This window comes from Symphodus melops (assembly GCF_947650265.1).
Source record: "Symphodus melops genome assembly, chromosome: 1".
NCBI lineage: Eukaryota > Metazoa > Chordata > Actinopteri > Labriformes > Labridae > Symphodus > Symphodus melops.
In genome coordinates, this window is record NC_136691.1 from 29,197,964 (window position 1) to 29,220,574 (window position 22,611).

General features: G+C 46.4%; 3 protein-coding genes across 3 annotated transcripts; 2 read left to right on the forward strand and 1 right to left on the reverse strand.

Annotated features, from left to right (window-relative positions):
- The first annotated feature begins 726 nt into the window (after positions 1-726).
- ppp1cc (protein phosphatase 1, catalytic subunit, gamma isozyme) lies at positions 727-6,063 on the forward strand. Its single transcript, XM_079371519.1, has 7 exons — positions 727-1,127; positions 2,064-2,195; positions 2,282-2,512; positions 3,462-3,566; positions 3,772-3,995; positions 4,234-4,368; positions 5,414-6,063. Exons 1-7 carry the CDS (start codon positions 1,073-1,075, stop codon positions 5,501-5,503), a joined length of 972 nt encoding a protein of 323 aa, XP_079227645.1. The 5' UTR covers positions 727-1,072; the 3' UTR covers positions 5,504-6,063.
- Positions 6,064-8,125: 2,062 nt separating this feature from the next.
- On the forward strand, positions 8,126-13,759 carry pptc7a (protein phosphatase targeting COQ7 a). The gene is made up of 6 exons (XM_079341657.1): positions 8,126-8,584; positions 9,942-10,121; positions 11,148-11,346; positions 13,135-13,258; positions 13,351-13,480; positions 13,563-13,759. The coding sequence occupies exons 1-6, from the start codon at positions 8,383-8,385 to the stop codon at positions 13,619-13,621; spliced, it is 894 nt and encodes a 297-aa protein (XP_079197783.1). The 5' UTR covers positions 8,126-8,382; the 3' UTR covers positions 13,622-13,759.
- A 2,255-nt stretch (positions 13,760-16,014) lies between these two features.
- On the reverse strand, positions 16,015-21,960 carry rad9b (RAD9 checkpoint clamp component B). Its single transcript, XM_079361036.1, has 11 exons — positions 21,859-21,960; positions 21,466-21,536; positions 20,660-20,797; positions 20,459-20,573; positions 20,270-20,369; positions 19,226-19,332; positions 19,007-19,113; positions 18,042-18,106; positions 17,743-17,865; positions 16,585-16,798; positions 16,015-16,273 (listed from the first exon to the last, which is right to left on the reverse strand). Exons 1-11 carry the CDS (start codon positions 21,893-21,895, stop codon positions 16,160-16,162), a joined length of 1,191 nt encoding a protein of 396 aa, XP_079217162.1. The 5' UTR covers positions 21,896-21,960; the 3' UTR covers positions 16,015-16,159.
- Positions 21,961-22,611: the final 651 nt, after the last annotated feature.

The window sequence follows — 22,611 nt, forward strand, 5'->3', positions numbered from 1 at the left end:
TGTACTCAGGTGCTGTCATGGTCTACTCTTGTTTTGTTAGTTTAATCTTCATTTTAATGCTTAGTTGTCATTTTCTGTCTTTTTGGACTTTTTCTATTCTAATGTTGCTTTTTCCCCTGGTGTGTATTTTAATAGTTTTATTTCCTAGTTTAGTTCTTTCAGTGTTTGCTTTTTATATTTTGTAGTTTCTGCGTCTGTGGCTCATGTCTAGTCTTACTTACTCCCACAGAGTGGTTCTCCCTTTTTAATTGCCTTCCTCAGTTTCACATGTCTCACCAGTCTGCCACGCTTCACCACACCTCGCCACACTACCTATTTCCACTGTTAAAAGTTAGAAAAGTTCCAAAAATAATCAATCAGTATCTGTACCTATTGGTTCTTTTATTTTGGTAGAATATGTAATAATTAGTCAAATTGAAGGAATACAACACCATAGTTTAAGAACTGAAATAGATATCTGCCAATATTGGCACTGATTCCACTGTGTTGTGTGAGATTCCCGGGGGTCAGGAGGTCAAACATGCTGATGCTGAACAGACCAGAATCTAAACCAGAAGGAGGACATGCAGGCTGCAGCACTTCCAACATAGCATGTTTCCTTAAAGTCTTATTACATAGTAAGGTCACTCTATCATTTCACTCAGTAGTTATCTTACAGATTGCTCCTTTATGTATTTATCTTCACCGACGCGTTGCCCACCCAGGCCAGCAGGGGGCAGCAGCAGCGCAGCAGGCTCCTTGAAGCAGCTGGCTGCCTGTTCAAGGTGCGGCAGAGAAACACAGAGACGGGACAACATCAGCGCTAGCTGCGGGCTAGTGCGGCTTACTTTGTTTTTTTTAGTCCCCGTTTCTAAGCAAACTCAACATTGGATGAAGATTATTTTTTAAGTAAGATGCCTAAGTAGCTTATTAGACTGTCTAGAGTGTGAAGGAGCATCGAAGTGGGAGTAGGGCCGACAGATTCACCCCCGAGCCGAAGCTAACGGGAAGCTAGCGGGCTAGCTTTCACGAGCGTGTAAACGCCAAGAGCGAGATTTAATTGACTTAATTTTGTAATATTATCAACGTAACAATGGCTGACGTCGACAAGCTCAACATAGACAGTATCATCCAGCGCCTGTTAGAAGGTAAGGACACTGAAATATCACCAATAAGAGACCGCTACGGTTATCTACGTGATGACAGCTCGTTCAGACTGCAAGCCAAATGTTTACCAACAACATAAGGGTACATACAAACCAACAACAACATAACAAAGAGCGCCATTTAACTTACATGTGTTCCCTCCGTTTCTCTGATGTTCGAGTGTACCTGAAGGACACACACAGCAGTACTGACGCTCATATGTATTAGTTTAATAAAGTCATGCCCTGTATATGTAGTGGTGTGTTTAAAGACTCTTTTTCAACTTGGAGCTTCTCATTAAATGCTGCATCATGTTGGTTGTGTAGTTTTGTGTGTCTTCTTGTGATATTTGTTTTTGTCTCGTCTTTGATCTTCTTACCTCTTTCATTTTCATTTCCACCTGCGTCCTCAATTTCTAAATCTCGCTCTGCAGCTGATAACTGCTTCTGCTCTGCAGAGACGTTCCCAGACCTGCATGCATGTTGAAACCCCCAAAAGCATGGTCCCCGGCCCATGCATACATAAACAAACGTGTCATTATTATAGTAGTTAACGTGTAAGTAATTATGAAAACAAACAAAATGGTCATCTAAAAACCACTTGGTCCTTCATGCTATCCATGTTTAACAGAATAAGACCATAAGGCAATCCAAACCCGTGCAGGACCACATGATCCATGTTCATGATTATTTCAAAGGTTGATCCAGTATTTGCCTCCATGATGTATAATATAATGTCAGCGCTTCACACTTTGCTCCTGACCTGCCACTGTGACGGTTGGGTTCAAAAATCGACCAGTCAGTGTTTTATTTTATTTGACCTGCCACTGAAGTAGAACCCTGCAGCCTGAGATGTTGTGCCAGAATTGTCCTATTCACCTTCAGCCATGTTGAAACATTCGCTCTTGTTGACTCTGTGTTCATGTTTTCTTGTTTCAGTCAGAGGGGCAAAGCCGGGCAAGAACGTACAGCTGCAGGAGAATGAGATCCGAGGACTATGCCTCAAATCCAGGGAGATCTTTCTCAGTCAGCCCATTCTCCTGGAGCTCGAGGCACCGCTCAAGATTTGTGGTTAGTTACCTTTACATGTATGCTGTTTTTGAAAGATGTGTACTGTCTTGTGCTGAAGGATCAGTTCTTTTAACTTTTTCCTGCAGGCGACATTCACGGGCAATACTATGACTTACTGAGGCTGTTTGAGTATGGAGGCTTCCCTCCAGAGAGCAACTACCTGTTTCTGGGTGACTATGTGGACAGGGGGAAGCAGTCTCTGGAAACCATCTGTCTTCTCCTGGCCTACAAAATCAAATACCCAGAGAACTTCTTCCTGCTGAGGGGAAACCACGAGTGTGCTTCAATCAACAGAATATACGGTTTTTATGACGAGTGTGAGTAAAAAACCTCTGAAACTCTTCACAGGTACAGTCAGCGTTCTGTTTTCTGCTCCTGAATGCTCTGGATCTGATTGGACCAGAGAAGGTAGGCGGGGCTTTGAAGGCCGTTTTGGACGCCCCTGGGTTTGCCAGATATGAGAGCAGTTATCAGGTCAACAGGTGTTGCAGCGATGGAAGCGGGCAGTGGAACTGCTTCAGATAGAAGTGATTGTACCCGAGCTAAAAAGCCTCTGCATGTTTCTAATAAGCTCCAGCAGCAGAAAGCTGCTCAAACTAGGATCAATGTTGGAGATGAAACATGGAGAGAGGTTAGAACGCAGAAAGCTTTACAGACCCATGCAGAGCTGGCTAAACACTGAAGCTACAGTGTCCACCACATGCAGAGCTGGCTAAACACTGAAGCTACAGTGTCCACCACATGCAGAGCTGGCTAAACACTGAAGCTACAGTGTCCACCACATGCAGAGCAGGCTAAACACTGAAGCTACAGTGTCCACCACATGCAGAGCAGGCTAAACACTGAAGCTACAGTGTCCACCACATGCAGAGCAGGCTAAACACTGAAGCTACAGTGTCCACTACATGCAGAGCTGGCTAAACACTGAAGCTACAGTGGCCACCACATGCTGACCTGTGTGAGAGGAGGGGGCGGAGCCAGACAGCTTTCTGTTGATGTTTAGAATTTGGACTACAGTACTCATTTTAAACACTAGGGGGGCAGAGTTACATACTGCTCCTTTAATACCACCACAGAGCGCTCAAGAATAACCAGACTCGCTGTGAGCCAGAATATTCAAAAGGAACGTATTGAGGGAACTGTGTGTCAGCCTCCTGGACTCAAAACAGGAAGGCCTGATTAGTGATGGCTCTGCCTCTTGCAGAGCTTTTGACACTTTGAGAGCGACTGGATTGAGAATATTTTTTTTCTCCCTTGAACTCCCAGGTAAACGAAGGTACAACATCAAGCTCTGGAAGACCTTCACAGATTGTTTTAACTGTCTCCCTATTTCTGCCATCGTTGATGAGAAGATCTTTTGCTGCCATGGAGGTGGGTTTTGCTTTTTATACATAAAATCTAACGCTCGTGTTTTTCCACTCACTTCCTCATTGAAGCTGTTTCCGTTGAGCGTAGTTTTGTAATCGACCTCGTCAGTCCGCCTCGACTTGAGTAATGCTGTCTGAACTCCCATGTGTGACAGCTGTAGCCTCAGTATCAGCAGGTTAATTTGCACCTTCCCCTCTGTTCTTTTCAGGACTGTCTCCTGACCTCCAGTCCATGGAGCAGATCAGACGCATCATGCGCCCCACTGATGTCCCTGACCAGGGGCTGCTGTGCGACTTGCTCTGGTCTGACCCAGACAAGGATGTTCTGGGTTGGGGGGAGAACGACAGGGGTGTGTCGTTTACTTTTGGCTCGGAGGTGGTGGCCAAGTTCCTGCACAAGCATGACCTGGATCTGATCTGTCGCGCCCATCAGGTAACCATGATCACCTCGTCCGTTACAAACAGAGCAACGTGGTTTTGTGTTGGCAGGTCAGTGGTAATGTTGTCATGTTTGGGACGAGGGCACTAATCTGAAAGTTCTCTTCATGATGGCTCTGACCCATCAGATCAGCCAGACCATGTGACAAGCTTCATGTTCTGTATCTGACATTAGTTTAACTTTTGTTTAATGAGTAAAGCGGCCTCTGTTTTTGTTTTTATCCTTTGTGCAGGTTGTTGAGGATGGCTACGAATTTTTTGCAAAGAGGCAGCTTGTCACTTTGTTCTCAGCGCCCAACTACTGCGGGGAGTTTGATAATGCTGGTGCCATGATGAGTGTGGATGAGACCCTCATGTGCTCCTTTCAGGTCAGTTCCTTCCCAGTATGTCATCTTCAAAAAAAAAAAAAAAAAAAAAAAAAGCCACATTGTAGCACTCATAATGTGAAGAGTTCAAATAGAACTGCTGAAAGAAGTGAGACTGAGATGCACAGAGGTCAAAGTTCACTGTCGGTTGCTGCTGTGATGGATCAAGTCATGAACTGCCCGTTTGACATAACACTTGTGACGCATTGGTGCTATATAAATGAAGATTGAGTGATTGACATCAAGTGTAAAATCCTGTAGTTCCTGGAGTGTCCACTAGAGGCTGGAAGTCACATACACACCCATTCAAAAAGCCTGTTTTTACAGCAGACATGAACATGTTTACAGCCTGCTTCAAAAAAACTAACAGGTGTGATTAGCTCATGTCTCGACACACACACTGTACGGGGGGGGGATGTTTTTTTTTTAATCATCGTTTTTTTTTTGTTTTTTTTTTGATGGAGCTTTTGTGCAACTGTAATAACTGAATTACGCTCCAGGATCAATAAAGTATTTCTGATTGTGTTTCTGATCAGAGTTATTCACAACAAGGCGTGTAGCTGACATGATTGACAGGTGGGCGCCGTGTAACGGTTTGTCAGGAGGCTTAAAACCCGCCTCAGCTCTCAGCCTGTTGTTAGCTTGACTCAAAGTTAGCCTGAGACAGCATTTCCAGCACGGAGACCGCCATCCATGGGACTTCAGCGCCCCCTGCAGGGACACACGGGTGACATCACTCAGGCTTCATCTATACAGTTTGGTCATGACAACAGATTTCTGTTAGTCTTTCAAATGTAATGATATGTCAGTGTGATTCAGACAGGAAACAGTTGGTTACATAACATAAACAGTCAGATGTTTATCTGATGTTCCTCTCTCGGTGTGTACAAGGCTTTTATTGTAGTTGAGTACTCTATTTTTCTGTCTTATGTAAATCGGGTTCAGTGCTCTGAAAGTTAAAAAGACTGAAGGAGAGTCCAGCTGATTTTCTTCTTGCCTGAACATGACGTCATCTGACACTTCTTACTCTTCCCCGTTCCTCGTGTAGATTCTGAAACCAGCCGAGAAGAAGAAGCCCAATGGGAGCCGTCCCGTCACCCCCCCTCGCAACATGGTCACCAAGCAAGCCAAGAAATGAGCAGGGGGGGGCGGGCAAACTGCCGCCGCCGGTCTGCTTTCGTCTTCTGCATTTGAAGGAATGTTTTTTCCTTCATGCTGCCAACATTGAAAAGATCTTCACTCCTACCTGATGAAAGCAAAATGTTTTGTTGTTTTGTCCACAGGGGTAATAATTGATATGTCACCATGAAAACCTCAGGTGTTTTGCACTCCATTTTGCAGCTAGTCTTTGCCACATATGACTGATGAATCAGGAACCTTGTACCAACACGGCTCCGTATGCACAGGAATGCCTTGTTTGAAGCTGTGCACAATGTTTTCCTCTTTCTTTTTATTTCTTACTCATTTGTCGTCTCATTTCCCCCCTGCTGTCGGTAAAGGGTAATAATGGCTATAAGACCAACGGGGACACTTCACAAAACACCTGTTTACTTACACTTTATGAAAGTCAGTGCTATAGGATGTTGACTTTCCACTGCATCGTCACATTTTAAAATAAGTCTTGTGCTAAATTAAGGAAATAAACAAGCACTCTTGTAATGTCTGAAACCTTTCTAATAAACGTTTAGGGGGAAATAAGTCTCTGAATGTGGCTTGTTCTTTTCTTTATGTCCTGTCTGCATAACTCAACAGTTCTGACCGAGCAATCTGATTGGAAGAGAGCCTTTCCATTAATCGAAAAATAAAACGTCAACTGATAGTGATGGGATCGGTATGATTATTGTGAAACAGACTATAGACAATATAATTAAACCTCTTAACCATATTTTCAATCTTACCTTTCATGCAGGTTATTCCATGATAAAAACATTTATCTATAGATGGAGTTAGTATTGAAAGAGTGTCTGAATTTTGTTTTATTGGGTGTCATCATGGATGATAAATTAACATGGAAATCACATGTAGCTCATATAAAAAAAAAGGTGGCCAAGGATATCTTTGTTTTAAACAAAGCAACGTTTCTGTTGGATCTTAACACACTGAGGGTTTTGTATTCTCTTATTTTGCCTTATTTTATTTATTGTGTAGAAGTGTGGGGTAACACCGATATTATAAACATTAATTATTTATTTTACAGAAAAGAGCAGTAAGAATCATTCATAAAGTCTACCACAGAGAGCACACCAATAGATTGTTATTTTAGTTCAGGTTTATATATCGTTGAGTTACAGACACTCACAGTTATGTAACAGAGCAAAGAGTAAAGTCTTAGCACAATGTTTACAACAGAACCAAGTTTGTTTTTAGTTCAGAAGGTCAAGAGCAGGAGAAATTTTTATTTTAAATATCAGTTTGCATGGACTTTAAAACATGTATATCTGTTACAGGGATCAAATTGTGGAATTCTCTAAAGAATTGAAGAGCTGTGCTCAAATATTTCAGTTTAAAAAATGTACAAGGATAAAGTTTTTAGACTGTATGAAATTGGCTATTTGTGTTTGGTGTGTGTTTTTTATCCTTATTAACTTGGAAGTGAAGTCAAAGACTCAAAATTGTCAGAATTGTTTTGTGTTGCCACGGAATTTATCACTAATTCGTAATTGGACAGACCATCCAGACATTTCTGTTTTTGTTTTTTTTGATTAAACGGCAGATAAAAATAACATGTATTCTTCTGCGGGGGGGAGCGTGTTGGTTTCCAGCCGGGAGGAGAGGGAAGGTGCACACCCTCGACCACGCCGACTGTTTTCTTTTTGTTTGTCCTGAGTTTGGGAGGACCGGGACGGGCAGATTTCCCTCTGCTGCTTTTACTGTGTGGGTTAGTTTTGGTGTTGTGGTTAGTTTTGTTTCTAGTTTTTTTGGGTTTTGTTTGTTTTGTCGGTCCTGCCACTTCCTCAGTGCAGCTCCCGTGGACCCAACAATAATTGAGCCGACTATTGTGTGGCGACACAGGGATTTTATATTATTGTTAATAAACGTTTGGCACCTTTCTTTTCTAATTTCGTCTCAGTTTCTTTTTTTGTTTGGTCATTGATTTGACCCCTGCCGGGGATTTCTGTGTAAACCTGATAGCACCTGAGAGGGGGGTGTTACACTGAGGAGCTAGTTGAGTTGGTGGAGTTAGAAAATCAGCTGTAGTTGATTTTTACTTTCTATGTTTTATTAAAGTGATATGACACTGGAGGAGGAGATGTTCTTCTGGATATCAGCACAGCTGTCAAAATCTTCAGATCGAGTCTCTCTTGTGTTTAAATGATCTGCTGAAATACAAATAGTCCAAGTTAACTCAATCAACAATTAACACCACAAGGGGGAGACAAAATATAGTAAAAAAATAAATAAATAATAATAATCCAATAAACTTTTCACAAGGAGTTCTGAAATATTGTGTTAAAATGTGCTGTACTCTTTTTTTTTTTTTTTTTTTTTTTTAAATAATTCACAAATATTTTCCTTCTTTTCATTGCCTAAACATGCCTCGTGTGTAAACGTATCTTGTGTTTTTACACGATTTTTTGTTTTAATTACTAAATACGAAGGTTTACGCTAACCGGAAGTTATACGTCCTTATTAGGAAACGTTTATTTCGTAATGCATGTGACGTCAGAGCAGTCACAAGACCTTGCGAGCGGTGTGTGTGTTTGTATGTGTGTGTGTGTGTGTGTGTGTGTGGGGGGGGGGGAAGGGGGGGGGAAGAAGATCATCTGGCACCATGGCGACGGAGAAGCAGCTCGTGCGGGTCCTTCGGAGCGGACTGTTTCCTGGATGACTTGTAGCTCTGCGCGGCTGTTCTTGTTACCTCAGCTGAAGGCTGTGTGCGTGTGTGTGTATGTATAAATGTGTGTGTGTGTTGTTGTCTGACTAACAGCCGCTCATCTGTCTCGTTAGCACGCGCGTGCTGAGCTAGCAGCGCTGCTCGCGTGGCTGTCTTGTTTGCTGGGAGCTGGTGTGTAGGGGATGTTGTCCGTGCTGTCCTACGGGAGACTGGTTGCCAGAGCTGTCATCGGCGGACTCTCTCAGACAGACAGCCGTGATTACAGCCTGGTGACGGCCAGCTGCGGCTTCGGCAAAGACTTCCGCAAAGGCATCCTGAAGAAAGGGATGTGCTACGGGGACGACGCGTGCTTCATCGCCCGACACAGATCCGCGGATGTTTTAGGTGAGTGTGTGTTTACATCACAAACATTCACCATCAACATGGTTACGGACTTGAGTTTTGGTCTTCTCACTACTTAAAACACCGCAGGTCACACAAACCCACGGATGGTTGCCAACTGTCCATCAGTGTAAACTGATGCATTCATACACGGTCAATGAAGCCACTCGTGGTTCAGTGTCTTGTCCTCCTGCAGCCATGTCAGCTGTGGATCGGGTCTACAGATGACAGACTCTACCACTGATCCACCGAGGTCAAAGTCACACACATCTATGGTTGACCATTCATGAACGTGCATTCATGTCACAATGTTAAACAGGGCTGTGGCCCAGTGGTTGAGTCTCAGTGGTTTTAGGTGGAGGGTTTGATCTCCAGCTCCAATGGTGGGGTAGGTGTGAAATTCTTTGTTAAGATCATGTGCATCTACTTAACTTATGCACATGGTGGACGTCACACACCATTGTTCTTCACTGTTCCTGTTCCTGTACTGCTATTCAAATTTAAAAAAACTTTATTGATTATTTGCAACAACTGCTTTCTTCTTTGGTTCACATTGTGCCAGGAAGCCGAGTCTCAGACAGTTTAAAATCAGACCCTGCAGGTCATAAAACCTGATGAATGTTTTAACCAACTCCATGATGAGCCAAAGCCTCTGCAGTACCACGCTCTCTGTGCGTGTGTGCGTGTGTGTGTGTGTGTGCATGCCTGTGTTCTCTCTCCTGGCAGAGGCAGGGGGGACGCTGAAGGCCGTCCTTGTATGGTCCGTCTTTGGACTCTGAGTTTCCTTTCTAGGAAAAGATGTTGGTAACTAAATGTTCTCAGGGAACAACACCGCGTATAACCAACAAAGTAGTGAATGCTTCTTTAAAAGATTAAAGGTCCATGTTGACCTCTCGGGCTGCTGTGAACGTTTCCTTGACTTCTTGCTAAGTCTTGTTTTCTGTACTCGATGTTCTGTTTTTGAATCTTGGTGAAAGTGGCCATTGTTGTTCTTAATTGTGGCAGCTGCATGCCATTGTCCTTGCTTCTCGCAAGACGGCGCTCACCGCAGAAACAAGGCCGAGGACTGAACTACACAAACGTATAGAAAGTCCTGTTTTCTCCGGGAAGCTTTGAATGCATCATAACGCACAACACAGGATGCAAACATGAGAAGGTTAGACGACGTGTGAATCAAGGTCTGGTGTTGGTCGTGGTTGTGTCGGGCGCTTCATGTCCTCACTGCAGCAGTCGTGGGTTAGAATCGGACCTGTGACCTTTCGCTGTCCAAAAAAGGCTCAAAAGGCCCCAAGAAATAATCTAGATGAAAAGCATCTTTTCTAACCCTGAAACAAACACCTGTGTGTTTTTGTGTTTTTAGGCGTAGCAGATGGAGTCGGCGGCTGGCGCGACTATGGAGTGGACCCGTCTCAGTTTTCCGGCACGCTGATGAAGACATGTGAGAGGCTGGTGAAGGAGGGGCGCTTCATTCCCAGCAACCCCGTGGGAGTCCTGACGACCAGCTACTACGAGCTGCTGCAGAACAAAGTGCCACTCCTGGGTGAGGAACACACACATCCTCTCATCTTTCATGTTTTGAGTCCTGCTCACTAAACAAGTCGAGGTCCGTGTCACGCAGCGTGCAGGACTGTGCAGTCCAACATACCATACGTACAGACACTCTCTGCTCTCCAATCTAATATCTTCCATGTGGTTTGGATCTTAGCACACACCATGGGCTCGGCTGTTTGTCTCTCTGTGTGTTTCAGTTGTGGCTGCATTTACATTTTTGCAACATGAGTCAGAACAGCCAGATCCCACAAAGAGGTCCTGGGATTGTCCCGAGTCCCGACATGCCCCCGTGCACTCCCCCTGCAGAAACCCTTTCCTCTCCCGCTCTGCTTCCTGACAACGCAGCGTGCACAAACACGTAACATCGTTACACACACGTTTCAGGAACAGATCTGTGTCTCTGTGAGTGTCAGTACTTTTCCGTCCCTCCATCACATGCGCAGCGAGGAAACAAACCCGTATTGTGATCGTCTTCACAGCACAGGGAATGTTCTTGAGACCGGCGGGGTGAGTAATTGTTCTTGTGGAGAGTGAGTCAGAGTAAACACGCGGGGTTTTTGAAGGTTGATCCCAAAGAGCATATTTTGGCGTGCCAGATGAATCCGCAGCAGGGTGTGGCTGCACGCCGTCCGCCCGCTCCATCGGCTCACGTTTCCTCTTCAACATCTAGCAGATGGCGGAGAGGAAACGACAAGAACGGTTTCAAGCTGCTGAGCTGATCGTGTGTCTTCAGACTGACCTCATGAATCAGTCTGCCACACATACTCCATATCCAACGTACACAAACGCAGCAGCAGCTCCTTCAGACATGTTTATGAAAACACTGTAATAACACGTGAACAGGAGGAAGGCGTGATCACGATTCTGATATGTGTAATGTTGCCATCTACGTTGCTACACGCCACCTGTTACGCCTCCGTGACGTTCAGATAGAAGACGACTGATAGCAGCTGTTGTTCATGTAACCAGCACTGTATGATGATGTGTGTGTGTGTGTGTGTGTGTTGTTTTGCAGGGAGCAGCACGGCCTGCATCGTGGTCTTAGACCGGCAACGCCACCAGCTGCACACGGCCAACCTCGGAGACTCGGGCTTCCTGGTGGTCCGGGGAGGGGAAGTGGTCCACCGTTCAGATGAGCAGCAGCACTACTTCAACACGCCCTTCCAACTGTCCATCGCTCCGCCGGGGGCTGAAGGGGCCGTGCTCAGTGACAGGTGAGGCCCCTCCTCCTCTCTGCTCTAATCCAATCAGAGTTAGAAGAAAGCGTGTCCTCTCTGCAGCTGGTTTTTGGTGCATGTTGTGACTGCAGCGTGCGTCTGCGGACACGTGCTGCTCTATCTTGTTGCGACGGCGTGCCAAGAAGCAGCAGCGTAGACGTCAACAGAGAGCGCAGGGGCTGGACGCTCGCCAAGCTTTGCCTCTCAGCCTGGTCAAAGTCTGTGTGGGCCGGGGAGTCCTCAGCCAATCCTGCACCAGCACGCTCAGCCACCACTCCACGCTCTGAGTGTCCAACCCAGCAGATTATTCTGAGCTGGACAAGTCTGTCCTCACCTTGAGTTCACTCACACGACCCAGAGTGCAGTCTCATCCTCCCCCTTCTGACTTCATGAGTGGGGCAGCAGATTAAAGCTCTACCGAAGAGGTCAAGGGTCACAACTGAACTGCACAACGCTCTTTGGGCCTGGTTTACTCAGACTGGGTATCTGCAGCTTTCAGCCAGTCAGACTTCAGACACAGACGGAGAACTGAAGAGAGTGAACTCCAAAAGTTTGCACGTCTGGTTTGTGAGCGTTTTGCGGGTGATCTACTCAGAATATTTGCAGGAATGATAAGAGGTGCCAATCTGGTGGAGGTGGTAGTGTTTAAGTCGGGCTTTGGCGTGTTCTGCTGGTTTACGTCACGGACAGTTTGGACAGAAAGCAGGACGAGTATTAGTGGGAGGGGCCAATGAGCGTCGAGTATTTTGGAGTTATAGCAGATGAATCTGAATGAAATAAAAAGACAACATGGCCTCTGTTTTCTTCTCTCCGTCTTTTGAATGAATAGTCAGACATTGCGCTGGACGGCCGAGCTGTGTCCTCTGTGGCACGGGCGCTCGGGGACGCCACTCAGCTGATCAGACGTGCATGACGAGGAGCAGAGAGAAATTCTTTAGAATGCAGAAGCTGTGAATGTTCAGTTATATTAGTTGAATCCTTAAATGAAGGTCTCGGTCCAGCAGCTGGACTTTAAAGATCTGTGGGACGTTTGACCCGTCCTCCTCTGAAAGGCTTTTTCTTCTAACCTCTGTGCTGGACGGAGGGATACGTCTCGGCCTCTGTGGATCTTTAGCATGCTAATGATCAAGGAGGACTCGTAGCTTGACTTTGAATTAGCTTTGAGGGAAACACTGCGACCTTCTGACACGGCGATAAGACGAGGTCAATCTTAATCATTACAATAGGGAGACGAGACGCTCCACGTCGTTGGTGGCGTTTGAGAAATGACTGGTGGAGGCGTTAGATGATGCGTCTGTCATTCCTTGTGTGGCTGCTGAAGGCGTGTTGGTCATTCGAGCGAGCAGCATGTTGAGTTGGATGTGAATCCCGGCAGAGGACAGACTGTTCCTGGGAGCGCCGGCTCCTCGTGCTGTACTGACAGTCTGTAATGAATAAGATTCACGACTTGGCCCGAGAGTGCAGCAGGGCAAGGTCATCTTCTAAGAAGTGAAATCTCCACCTGCAGCTTCGCCTGCTCTCTGCCACTGTATTTATTCTGATTTATAGCACCTTTCCAAAAAAGCCCTTTAAAGACTTCTGGAGTACATTCTCTTCCTGCTCGAGTTTGCAGGAAGGTGCAGCTCTCGTAGCTATGATCAGATTATTATCTAACTGATGCATTATATTCAATGAGGGTCCAGTAGGGGAGACGAGGGGTTAATCCATCAGCTTCAGACGGGACAGATTGGCTGTAAAGGTCCCAGCCTGGCTGAATGTCTGACTTCAGTGTGTCTGTGTCTGCAGCCCTGACGCCGCCGACAGCTCCTCCTTCGACGTCCAGCTGGGTGACATCATCCTCACCGCCACCGATGGGCTGTTTGATAACATGCCAGACTACATGATCCTGCAAGAGTTAAAGAAACTCAAGGTAAGTCGCTCTGAGACACACGCTGCTTGTCCCAGAATCAGGGACGTCTCCAGAGTCAAGTCTCTCATGTGTGCTCTGTTTTTGCTGCGTAGAATTCAAACTATGAGAGCATCCAGCAGACGGCTCGGAGCATCGCAGAGCAGGCCCACCAGCTGGCCTACGACCCCAACTACATGTCGCCTTTTGCACAGTTCGCCTGTGACAACGGGCTGAACGTCCGAGGTAAGTGTCTCACTCGTAGGCGGCAGACGAAGCACGTGTGAAAACATGCTCCTATAACGGGATCCTTTCCTCGTCTGTCCAGGGGGGAAGCCCGATGACATCACAGTGCTGCTCTCCATCGTGGCTGAATACACGGACTAACCCCGGTGCATGCTGGGACAGACCCGTCTCTGCATCCGCAGGTGAAGGACTGCTTTGATTCCTGCTGGACAGGATGAAGGACTGATGTCACATGCTTCAACCTGCCATGTCTGACACGACGCTGCCCCCCACCCCCCCACCCCCCCTCCTCCCCGATGAGGCACATCTGACTGGAGGCCTGAAACATCCTTCTGGGCTGCAGTCTTGGCACCTTCGCAGTTTTCCACTGGATAATCCTGTTGTGTGGGATAAGCCGTCGTTGGGAAACAAGGAGAAGTCCCCTCTCTTTGATGGTGGTGTGGCCGGTGTGGTCAGACCACAGGTGTAGGACTGTAAAAGCCACACACACGCGCACACACACACACACACACACACACACACACACACACACACACACACACACACACACACACACACACACACACACACACACACACACACACACACACACACACACACACACACACACACACACACACACACACACACACACACACACACACTTGCTGGCTGTGCTGCTGGAAGGGAAGGACAGTCATTCTGGAGCATGAAGAAGGGAAGTGCACAGGAAACAGCAGCGTAGGGCTCAATAAACGAGCTGCGTTGTGTGCGCAGGTGATAATATGTTGCTCCATCCTCACGCAGAGATATTTGTTCTGATCTCAGATATTTTGTTACATGTTTGCAAATGGAAAAAAAAAAAGAAGAAGAGTGTAGTGCTCTGTGACATTTCTGCATCAGTGACCGGTGTTAGCAGGGTGATCCCACGTCGCTCCTCGCCACATTATTGTCAAACTGATGCCCTCCCTTTAACCTCCCTGCCACTGCTGAAGTCTTGAGTGTGAGTGTGAGTGTGAGTGTGAGTGTGTGTGTGTGTGTGTGTGTGTGTGTGTGTGTGTGTGTGTGTGTGTGTGTGTGTGTGTGTGTGTGTGTGTGTGTGTGTGTGTGTGTGTGTGTGTGTGTGTGTGTGTGTGTGTGTGTGTGTGTGTGTGTGTGTGTGTGTGTGTGTGTGTGTGTGTGTGTGTGTGTACTGCACACTGGGCTGATCAGGTCTCACAGCCTTAAACGCACAAAGCTGAAGACGCTCAGCGCGAGGAGAGTTGGTCATGTGACCAAAGTTATTTTTGTATCTTCATTGTTCAATTCTTTCGAGCGATTAGCACATCACGGTAGCTTTACAACTTTCCCTTCCTTCTCTCCATCCTTCCTGCTGCCGAGCTCCACAGTCACGTCGGGTCGCCGTTTCCCCGAGACCTCACCACAGATTTGCACTCTGCATTTACTGCAGTCCTAATCCACACTTTAAAATCTCTGCTTTGTGCACTGTCATCGTAACGTGCCTTGTATCGGGTGTTGGCGATACTGGCTCCTTTATTCCTTAAATCCACAGCAATGTGCCCGGCTCTGAGCACAAAGCCGGAAAACTGTTAAGTAGCCATAAAAGTGAGAAGAGCTTTCCCATCATGCCCTGCTGGCTTCACACCTGCCCTTTCCGAAACCTTGAGCTTCTGTGGAATAGTCATCAACACATCAGGAGATGGATGTTTACAGTCTGTTCTATCAGACCTCCAGTTTCCACACACTCAGTCCGTCACACCGCCGTTTGCTGCCACTCAGGTCACTGCTGGTGTTTCCACGGCGAGCGCCGCGGTCCGTCTCCTCCACTGCGCTCTGCTTCAAATACGCTGCAGGGACGCGTCATCCCGGACAGAGAGCCAATTTCAAAATAAAACACAATATTCATCCTTCACTTTATCAACATTACGCTCGTAGGCAGATCCCGCGGTGCAGGGCGCGTGCCACCCGACCCGAGTATGTGGAAATTGTGGGATTGCGGCGTTCCCTCTCTCGACCTGACAAAGTGGACGGCTGCAGATTTGCCTGTGATGGCGGCGCAGCGAGAAGTCGTTTGACAATCTAAGCAGCCTTAACAGTTTGAAAGTACACGACTGATCTTTGAGGCGTCTGCTCCCACTCGTCTCCCCGCCGCTCGTCCTTCTCTTCCACACTTTGGTACAACCAGAGCACGTCTCTATATTTTCAGTGTACAGTTCAGTTGTGAGGAAAAACTTTTTTGACTCTGTAAAATATTTAAATAAAGATGATAGTATTTATTAATCTGTTGTTTGTGATGTCTGTGGTGTGGGTGGGGTTTGTCCTGCAGTACACCAAACATGGCAGACGAGGCGCTCTCCTCTCCTCGCTGCGAACCTGAAGGACCATATGTGTTCACCTCACTCAACCAAAAACAGGAAGAGGAGGCCTCGTACAACCTGTGTTCTCTCCTCAGGTGTGTTCTCACACACACACACGTGGGCGTGGCCTCTTCATGAGGAAGTCATGTTTTCACAGTCAAGATCAAATAACAACAAACCAAACTGAGAGCTCACAAACGTTCATTATAAAAACAGAATTTAAAACGTGCTGTCAAACTTCACAATCTAAAAACAGCTTTAACTTGAACGCTGCAGCAGCAGCAATAACAACACAGCGCCTGAGGTGAACACGCGTGAAGGAACGAGCGGCGGGTTGACGCTCTCACAGTGAAGCGCCGTCTGCGTCCTCCTCGTCGCTGTAACACGCCAGAACAGGAGGTCTGGCAGCGTGCTCGTCCTGCTGCGAGGACACGGCCCTGAACAGGAGGGAGCAGATCTACACAAACACAAACCACAAGAAAAGCCTTTAAAGGAGCAGGATGTAACTCGGACCCCCTAGTGTTTAAAGTGGGTACTGCAGTCCAAATTGGAGCGAGCTGTCTCTCTGCAGCCCAGCACTGTGCGGCATGCTCTTTTTAACCGTCACACCGCCTTTCTGTTTCCCTCACTGTCGCTCGTGTAGACAGATGAGGAAGGAGGGGTCTCTTATCCCAGCATGAACTCTAAACTAGGTGTTGCAGTTTGTGTCCTGGGGAACAACTGTGCGGCTCGCCTTACAGCCTGAGAAGCTCTGGAAGCTCTGGTTACCGTGGAGGAAGCAGGAGTTGAGTTGGCACTGCTGCAGTGACCCTCAGGCACACAGACGCCGTGGAGGTGAATCAGAGGCAGCAGCAGAGCGGGGGGCTCGTGCAGAGGGCTGCGCTGACTGGATGCTATCAGCTCCGTCACAGCAGCAACGTCCTCAGGCTCCCTGATGTCTGCCTCACGTGAACCCAGAGCGAGACCAGCAGCCTCTGCACACCTAGGAACACACACACACACACACACACACACACACACACACACACACACACACACAGAGTTCCTGTACAAGGTGACTGAAACAAAAGTGAGGAAAAAGGCTTCTCTCTTGGACGTCCACTGATGAGCATAAAGCTCTGATGTTTCCTCTGCTGAGGAGGAGGAAGAGGAGGAGGAGGAGGAGGAGCAAAGAAGAAGAGTGATCCTCCAGGCCGGTCCAGGAGCTGCAGCTCTTTCACCAACACGCCACACGGGCTGCTGTTTTAAACACAGCTGACCTTCGTGGTTCGTCTTTAGACTTGAGTTGGAGAAAGCGGGACAGTGTTGGGATCTGAGCCATTCATCCTCTCTGAAATGTGCTCAGATGGAAACAAGCCGCATGAACTGATGATGCAGAATAAGAGGAGAGAGGAATCTGCAGGTGAGAGATCTGTCTCTGTCACAGTCCTGCACACATCAACAGTATGAAGTGCAGGAGGTCATTCTTTTCTACTCAAAGGAAAACACATCTATAGTTAGTATGAATGGAAATAATGTTGAGTAATAATGGAAGAGAGAGAGAGTGAGGGAGGGAGGGAGAGAGAGAGAGAGAGAGAGGGAGGGAGGGGGAAAGGCATGGAGAGAGACAGAGAGAGAGTGAGGGGGGAGGGAGGGAGAGAGAGAGGGAGGGGGAGAGAGAGAGAGAGAGGGAGGGGGAGAGGGAGGCAGCAGGCCAGCATAGAGCTGAGGGATTACAGATGGTGACAGGCCTCTAACCTTACCCCACATGTTCTACACTTGGCCTATTTATCTCTTTCACAGACACAAGGTTGGTGCTGTAACGCTGCGTCCTCTAAGGAAGCTAAAAAAGGAGAAGTCAACGAGGGCACACGGCCTCAGTGCCAACAGAGAGGAGAGAGGAGGGGAGATTCAACTCAAGGAGGTTGAGAGAACTGATCTTCGTACCCTGGTGGAGTTTGGGTCGGGGTTTCTGCTGACTGAGACGGGCCTTTGCTTTCAGGATCATAAAGAGTGGCCAGCACCACAGAGGCCTCGAGCACCATGTCGTCCACAGAGAAGCAAACAGGCCTGCAACAGACACCAACACAGTTCACCACAGGAAGTCCTGCCTTTTTTTTTTAAATTCACCATTTCATCAGCAGTTGTGCTAACGTGGTTATAATGTGAGTGGACCAGCCGCAGACAGGATCAGTATTTCAGTTTGACATGTTGGTTCAGTGAAACATTGTGAGCAGCACACTTACTTTCCTGCGGCTCCGCAGTACACCGACACTGGAAGACAGAGCGACTCCGCAAAGGACAACAAACCCTGGAGAACAGATCAGACTGAGACTGGAGTGAACCATGACATTTACCTGCTCATTCCCCCGCTGCTCCAGGACGAGGATAGAACTTTATTGATCCCCGATGGGGAAATTTGGGCGTTACAGCAGCAGCAGCAGAATCAAAAACAAAAAGTCCAAAAATAACATAAACAGAAATACAATCCAGGTAGTAAGGGGGGGATATATACAGAGGACTATACTATGCACTAATGCATGGCTTTACATGACCATGAAGCGTGCTCAGCTAACAAGACGGGCCAAAAACTGACAAAGGGACGTGTCTCAGTATCGGAGGACATGACGGCTACTTCACTGACTGTGAGTCATGTTAGTCAGACACAGACTCTGGGATAGTGTGATAGCACCTGTAGCGTGTTCTTAAACCAGCTGTCTGTAGCTGTGTGTGTTTACTCTGCTGTGAGGCGACCTTGAGTGACAGGAGTTGTGGGCGGTGAATAATGCAGGTCAAGTCTTTGAAACTGGCCGAACAAATAATCAAACAAGCACGTTGGTTTAGTCTCTACGATTCAACGCTGAGGTTGAGTCAGCGCTGCACAGCTCACACAGAAGGAGGCAACGTGCAGAGCATGGGTTCATGTGCGTCACGTCTGTCACACTATCTTTCACTTTAAAACACGAGTCCCAGCCAAGAGGTCAAAGGTCACATGGGTCGGTTACAGAATGCTCCACGCCGAGGCTCCGTTATCCTGGAGGATCCACGTTAAAGGGCCAGACATGTGACCTCTTCAATACTGCTGGTGACACACACGCATACACACACACACACACACGCATATACACACACACACACACACACACACACACACACGCATACACACACACACACACGTGACAGGAGAAACTCTAAAAATAAACCCTGTTACCCTCAGCTCCTTCAGACAGAAGGTTACATCCGAGTCCACGCCGACGTGAAAGTAGTCAAACTCGTCCGGGTGTAAGGACATCTCCGTGTGCATCGTCTTCATGTGATCTGGGACAGAAGTGAGTCCAAGTCAAACACCGTCCACACGTCCAGTTTAGTGTTTACAATGGCGAGGTGAGATCATTAAACGTCAGTTTGTGTTGGCGTAACGTTAGCTCACCGTATACAGCGTCATGGTAGTTTTTCAGGCCGACTCTCAGAGGAGTCATGGACAGAGTGATTTCCTCCTGCGACGATGGAAAATGCATCACCATGTCGCCAAAGAGCCTGCAGAGAGCGAGCAGAATCAGACTGAGAGGACTTCAGGCAGTGTCCTCCTGAAAAATAAAACACAGACTGAGCTGCTCCATTGTCCTTTCTGGGTCTCCGTACATGTGTGCTGGTGCTGGCAGTATGCAGGGCGTCCTCTCCGTGCTGTATGTTGTTAGTGCGTGTTATATTTGTTCCTACTTTGTTTCAGTGTGGAGTGGCATCATTCGTTTTACCCGAACCGGACGCCTCCATCGTTGTTGTTTTTTTTGTTGTGTTTTAGCTTCATTCAAGAAGAGTAATTTTTTTTTAAACATTTTTTATCTTGTATACTTTATGAATGCCGGCGGCGGCCCCCACTGGAGCGCCTCCTCAGCTGCTGGGCGTTCGGTATCAGCAGTGCTCGAGAAGTGGTCTGGCACCTCTCCAGCTACTAGACCAACTTCCATATTTTGGTCTTCATGGGGACTTAAACCGGCGACCCTCTGGTTCCCAACCCAGAGGGGGAAAGGTTTCATAACAATGCAGACATTTGATACATTTCTTTTTGTTCTTTTAAAAGAGAGATTTTAACTCTCGGTGAAACATTGATGAAATGAATCCATGCTGGTTTGTTTTGATTTGGCTGCAGGAACCGGGGATCGAACCCCTGAACTTCTGGTTGAGAGACGACCGACTACAAACTGAGCCACAGTTTTTAAGGCTCGTTCCAAAATGAGGGTGAACCTTGTGTTGGGTTTCACCTGTGGACGTGGAGCGGTACAAACACCGGTACAAGCAGTAAACGTCCACACTACATCCTGCAGTGAATACAACGTCATGAAAAAATGAAGCTCAAGCAGGTGCACAAAATGCTGCAGATCACTGAATATCCACTCGAGGAAGTCACACTGAAGGCTTCACACTCAGTTTGACTCATTATAGGTTTCTAACTTGACAATAAGGAGCTGCTCACCTGGCAGGAGCCTTCAGCACATTAGGACAGAGGTGTGAGGCAAACACTGCCTGCAGAGCCTCACTCTCCTGGAAACGTAGGTTGTGGGTTTTAGTGATGCCTGTTACAAAAGCAGACAGGATATCTGGATCACACTGCCATCAAGTGCTGACAACATGCAGTGCAGTGGGTCAAAGCAGCGTTTCCTACCATGCCTGCAGAAGAACTGGATCATCACCTGGTCATCAGACGGGCCGATTGATATCTGACACTGTTCCACATTACGCTCGATCGAATTTAAACACCGGAAAAGAGGAAGAATGCACTAAAACACAAATAAATATGAACGTGCTTTAACGTAGCAGTGAGCTGGAGCGCTGTGTGGCTGAATGCGCCACACGCCTCACATACCTTCATAGCCAGTCTGCATTTGAAGGTTTCACCGCCCGGCTCTGACGCTGGTCGCAGGTTGTAGTTCTTGAAGAACAGAGGCGAGAAGACGAAGCAGGCGTACGCAGAATGAGAAGAATTCACGGATCTCAGCGCCAGCTTTCAAAGAGGAAAGAGAGCGAGTCAGTCAAGAAGCCGTTTCACGACGCCATGGACCAGGAGGTCACCGAGGTTCAACCCCTGAAGTCACAAAAGGTTTTTGATTTATTTTATATTATTATTTATCGAGAGGGCCGAGGACAGAGTACGAGGACACGTGTCAGAGTTATCCAGCCTTTATACATGCAAACCAACCACACATGAATATAATCTGTCTGCACATTATCTTGTGTTGCGAACACAAGACATTAACTTGTGCACACAACGCAGACGACTGTGGCTCAGTTGGTAGACTCAATCAGCAATTCAGGGATAAGTGTCTTGCCCAAGGACACATTGGACATGTGACTGCAGTAGCTGGGGATCGAACCTTCAACCTTCTCGTTGAACACACAAGACCTTTGCTGTTTTTTGTTTTACTCATTGGAGCTTGTGGGTCTCCGTCCATAAAGGTCGAGTCTAAAACAACTTTAAATGTATTAACAAATAAAGATGGGTTGGTTCTTCATGGGCAGAATCAGTTTTATTTGTTAGGCATGTTTAACTCACAAGGCTGTGCTCTGGAGAATCTAAACATTAGATAATACCGATTGACTAAAAATATAAACAGGACATTAAAGACTAATATGTACAGACTAAACAGGATGATGGTGAGCAGTGCTGATCACCCCTTTGATGTTTGGATCCAGCCACAGCTCCTCTCCGATCCGGGACAGGGTCTGAACCGCCTTCCCAAAAGCTGCCACACAACAAGCTGGTCAACATTTAGCCCCAAAACATTTAATTTAATCACATTTAGAACAAATATTTGTTATTTAGTTTTGTGAACATAAAGTTAAGATCATTTAATTGGCAAATATAAATGTTATATAGGTTATCAGTTTCTGAGGCAGGTGAAAATAGGATAAATAATAAATAATATTTACAGTCTGAAAGCTAACAGAGGCTAGCATCATATTATTAAAGTCTCTCGCGATCTGTTGACTGATATGAAGGCTTGAAACATGTTAATTATCATCATTATTAGTTTTATAGTCGTGTTATAGTCTAACTTCTTCTACCTTTTACACAGTTTCCCTCGAGACAACAATTCATCATGTCAATAATGACTCGCGCGCTCGTGGAAGGATACGCACACCGCGCATGCGCGAAACTGATCCTGGCGCGGGCGTGTTTATTTTTACAGTCTGTGTTTTTTTTCCACACAAAAGCCAAATAAATGTTAAGATATTAAATAATATTAAACCATGGACTTTGATATTGTATTTCCTGGATTACAGGCCCGCAGATTTTGCGTAAATGCAACAAAACGTTTAAATCCCAACGAGGTGTTCCTCAGGTGACCATCTCACCTGAGAGTGAAGCGCTGTGATTGTGATGGAATAAAACTTTGTGTAGGATTTGAGCAGGTGTGTGCATTTTTCTAAATGTGTGTGACTGTAGACTAAAACTTAATTTTATGGTTGTGAATTCACAAAAATCTACTTTGACTTCATTTCAAAATGTGATATCTAAAAAAGCCTTATAGTCACCAAATTTAGAATATATGATTAAAACTGATATTTTAAAGGAGGATTTTAAAAAGGTTTAACAATTTAAAAAAATTAAGTTTAAAATTGTATAATACAAGTTATTTTGGCCAAACAAAAAAAGAAATAGATTTTTGAAAGTCAAACCATGAATTAATAAATCAATTCCTACAAAACCAAAGTGTCTATTTCTGAAGGTTTCATTTTGTGGCTTTTTATGCCTTTATAAGAGACAGGACGATCCATACATTTCAGAGAGACTCACAGGAAAAGTGCCAAAGGTCG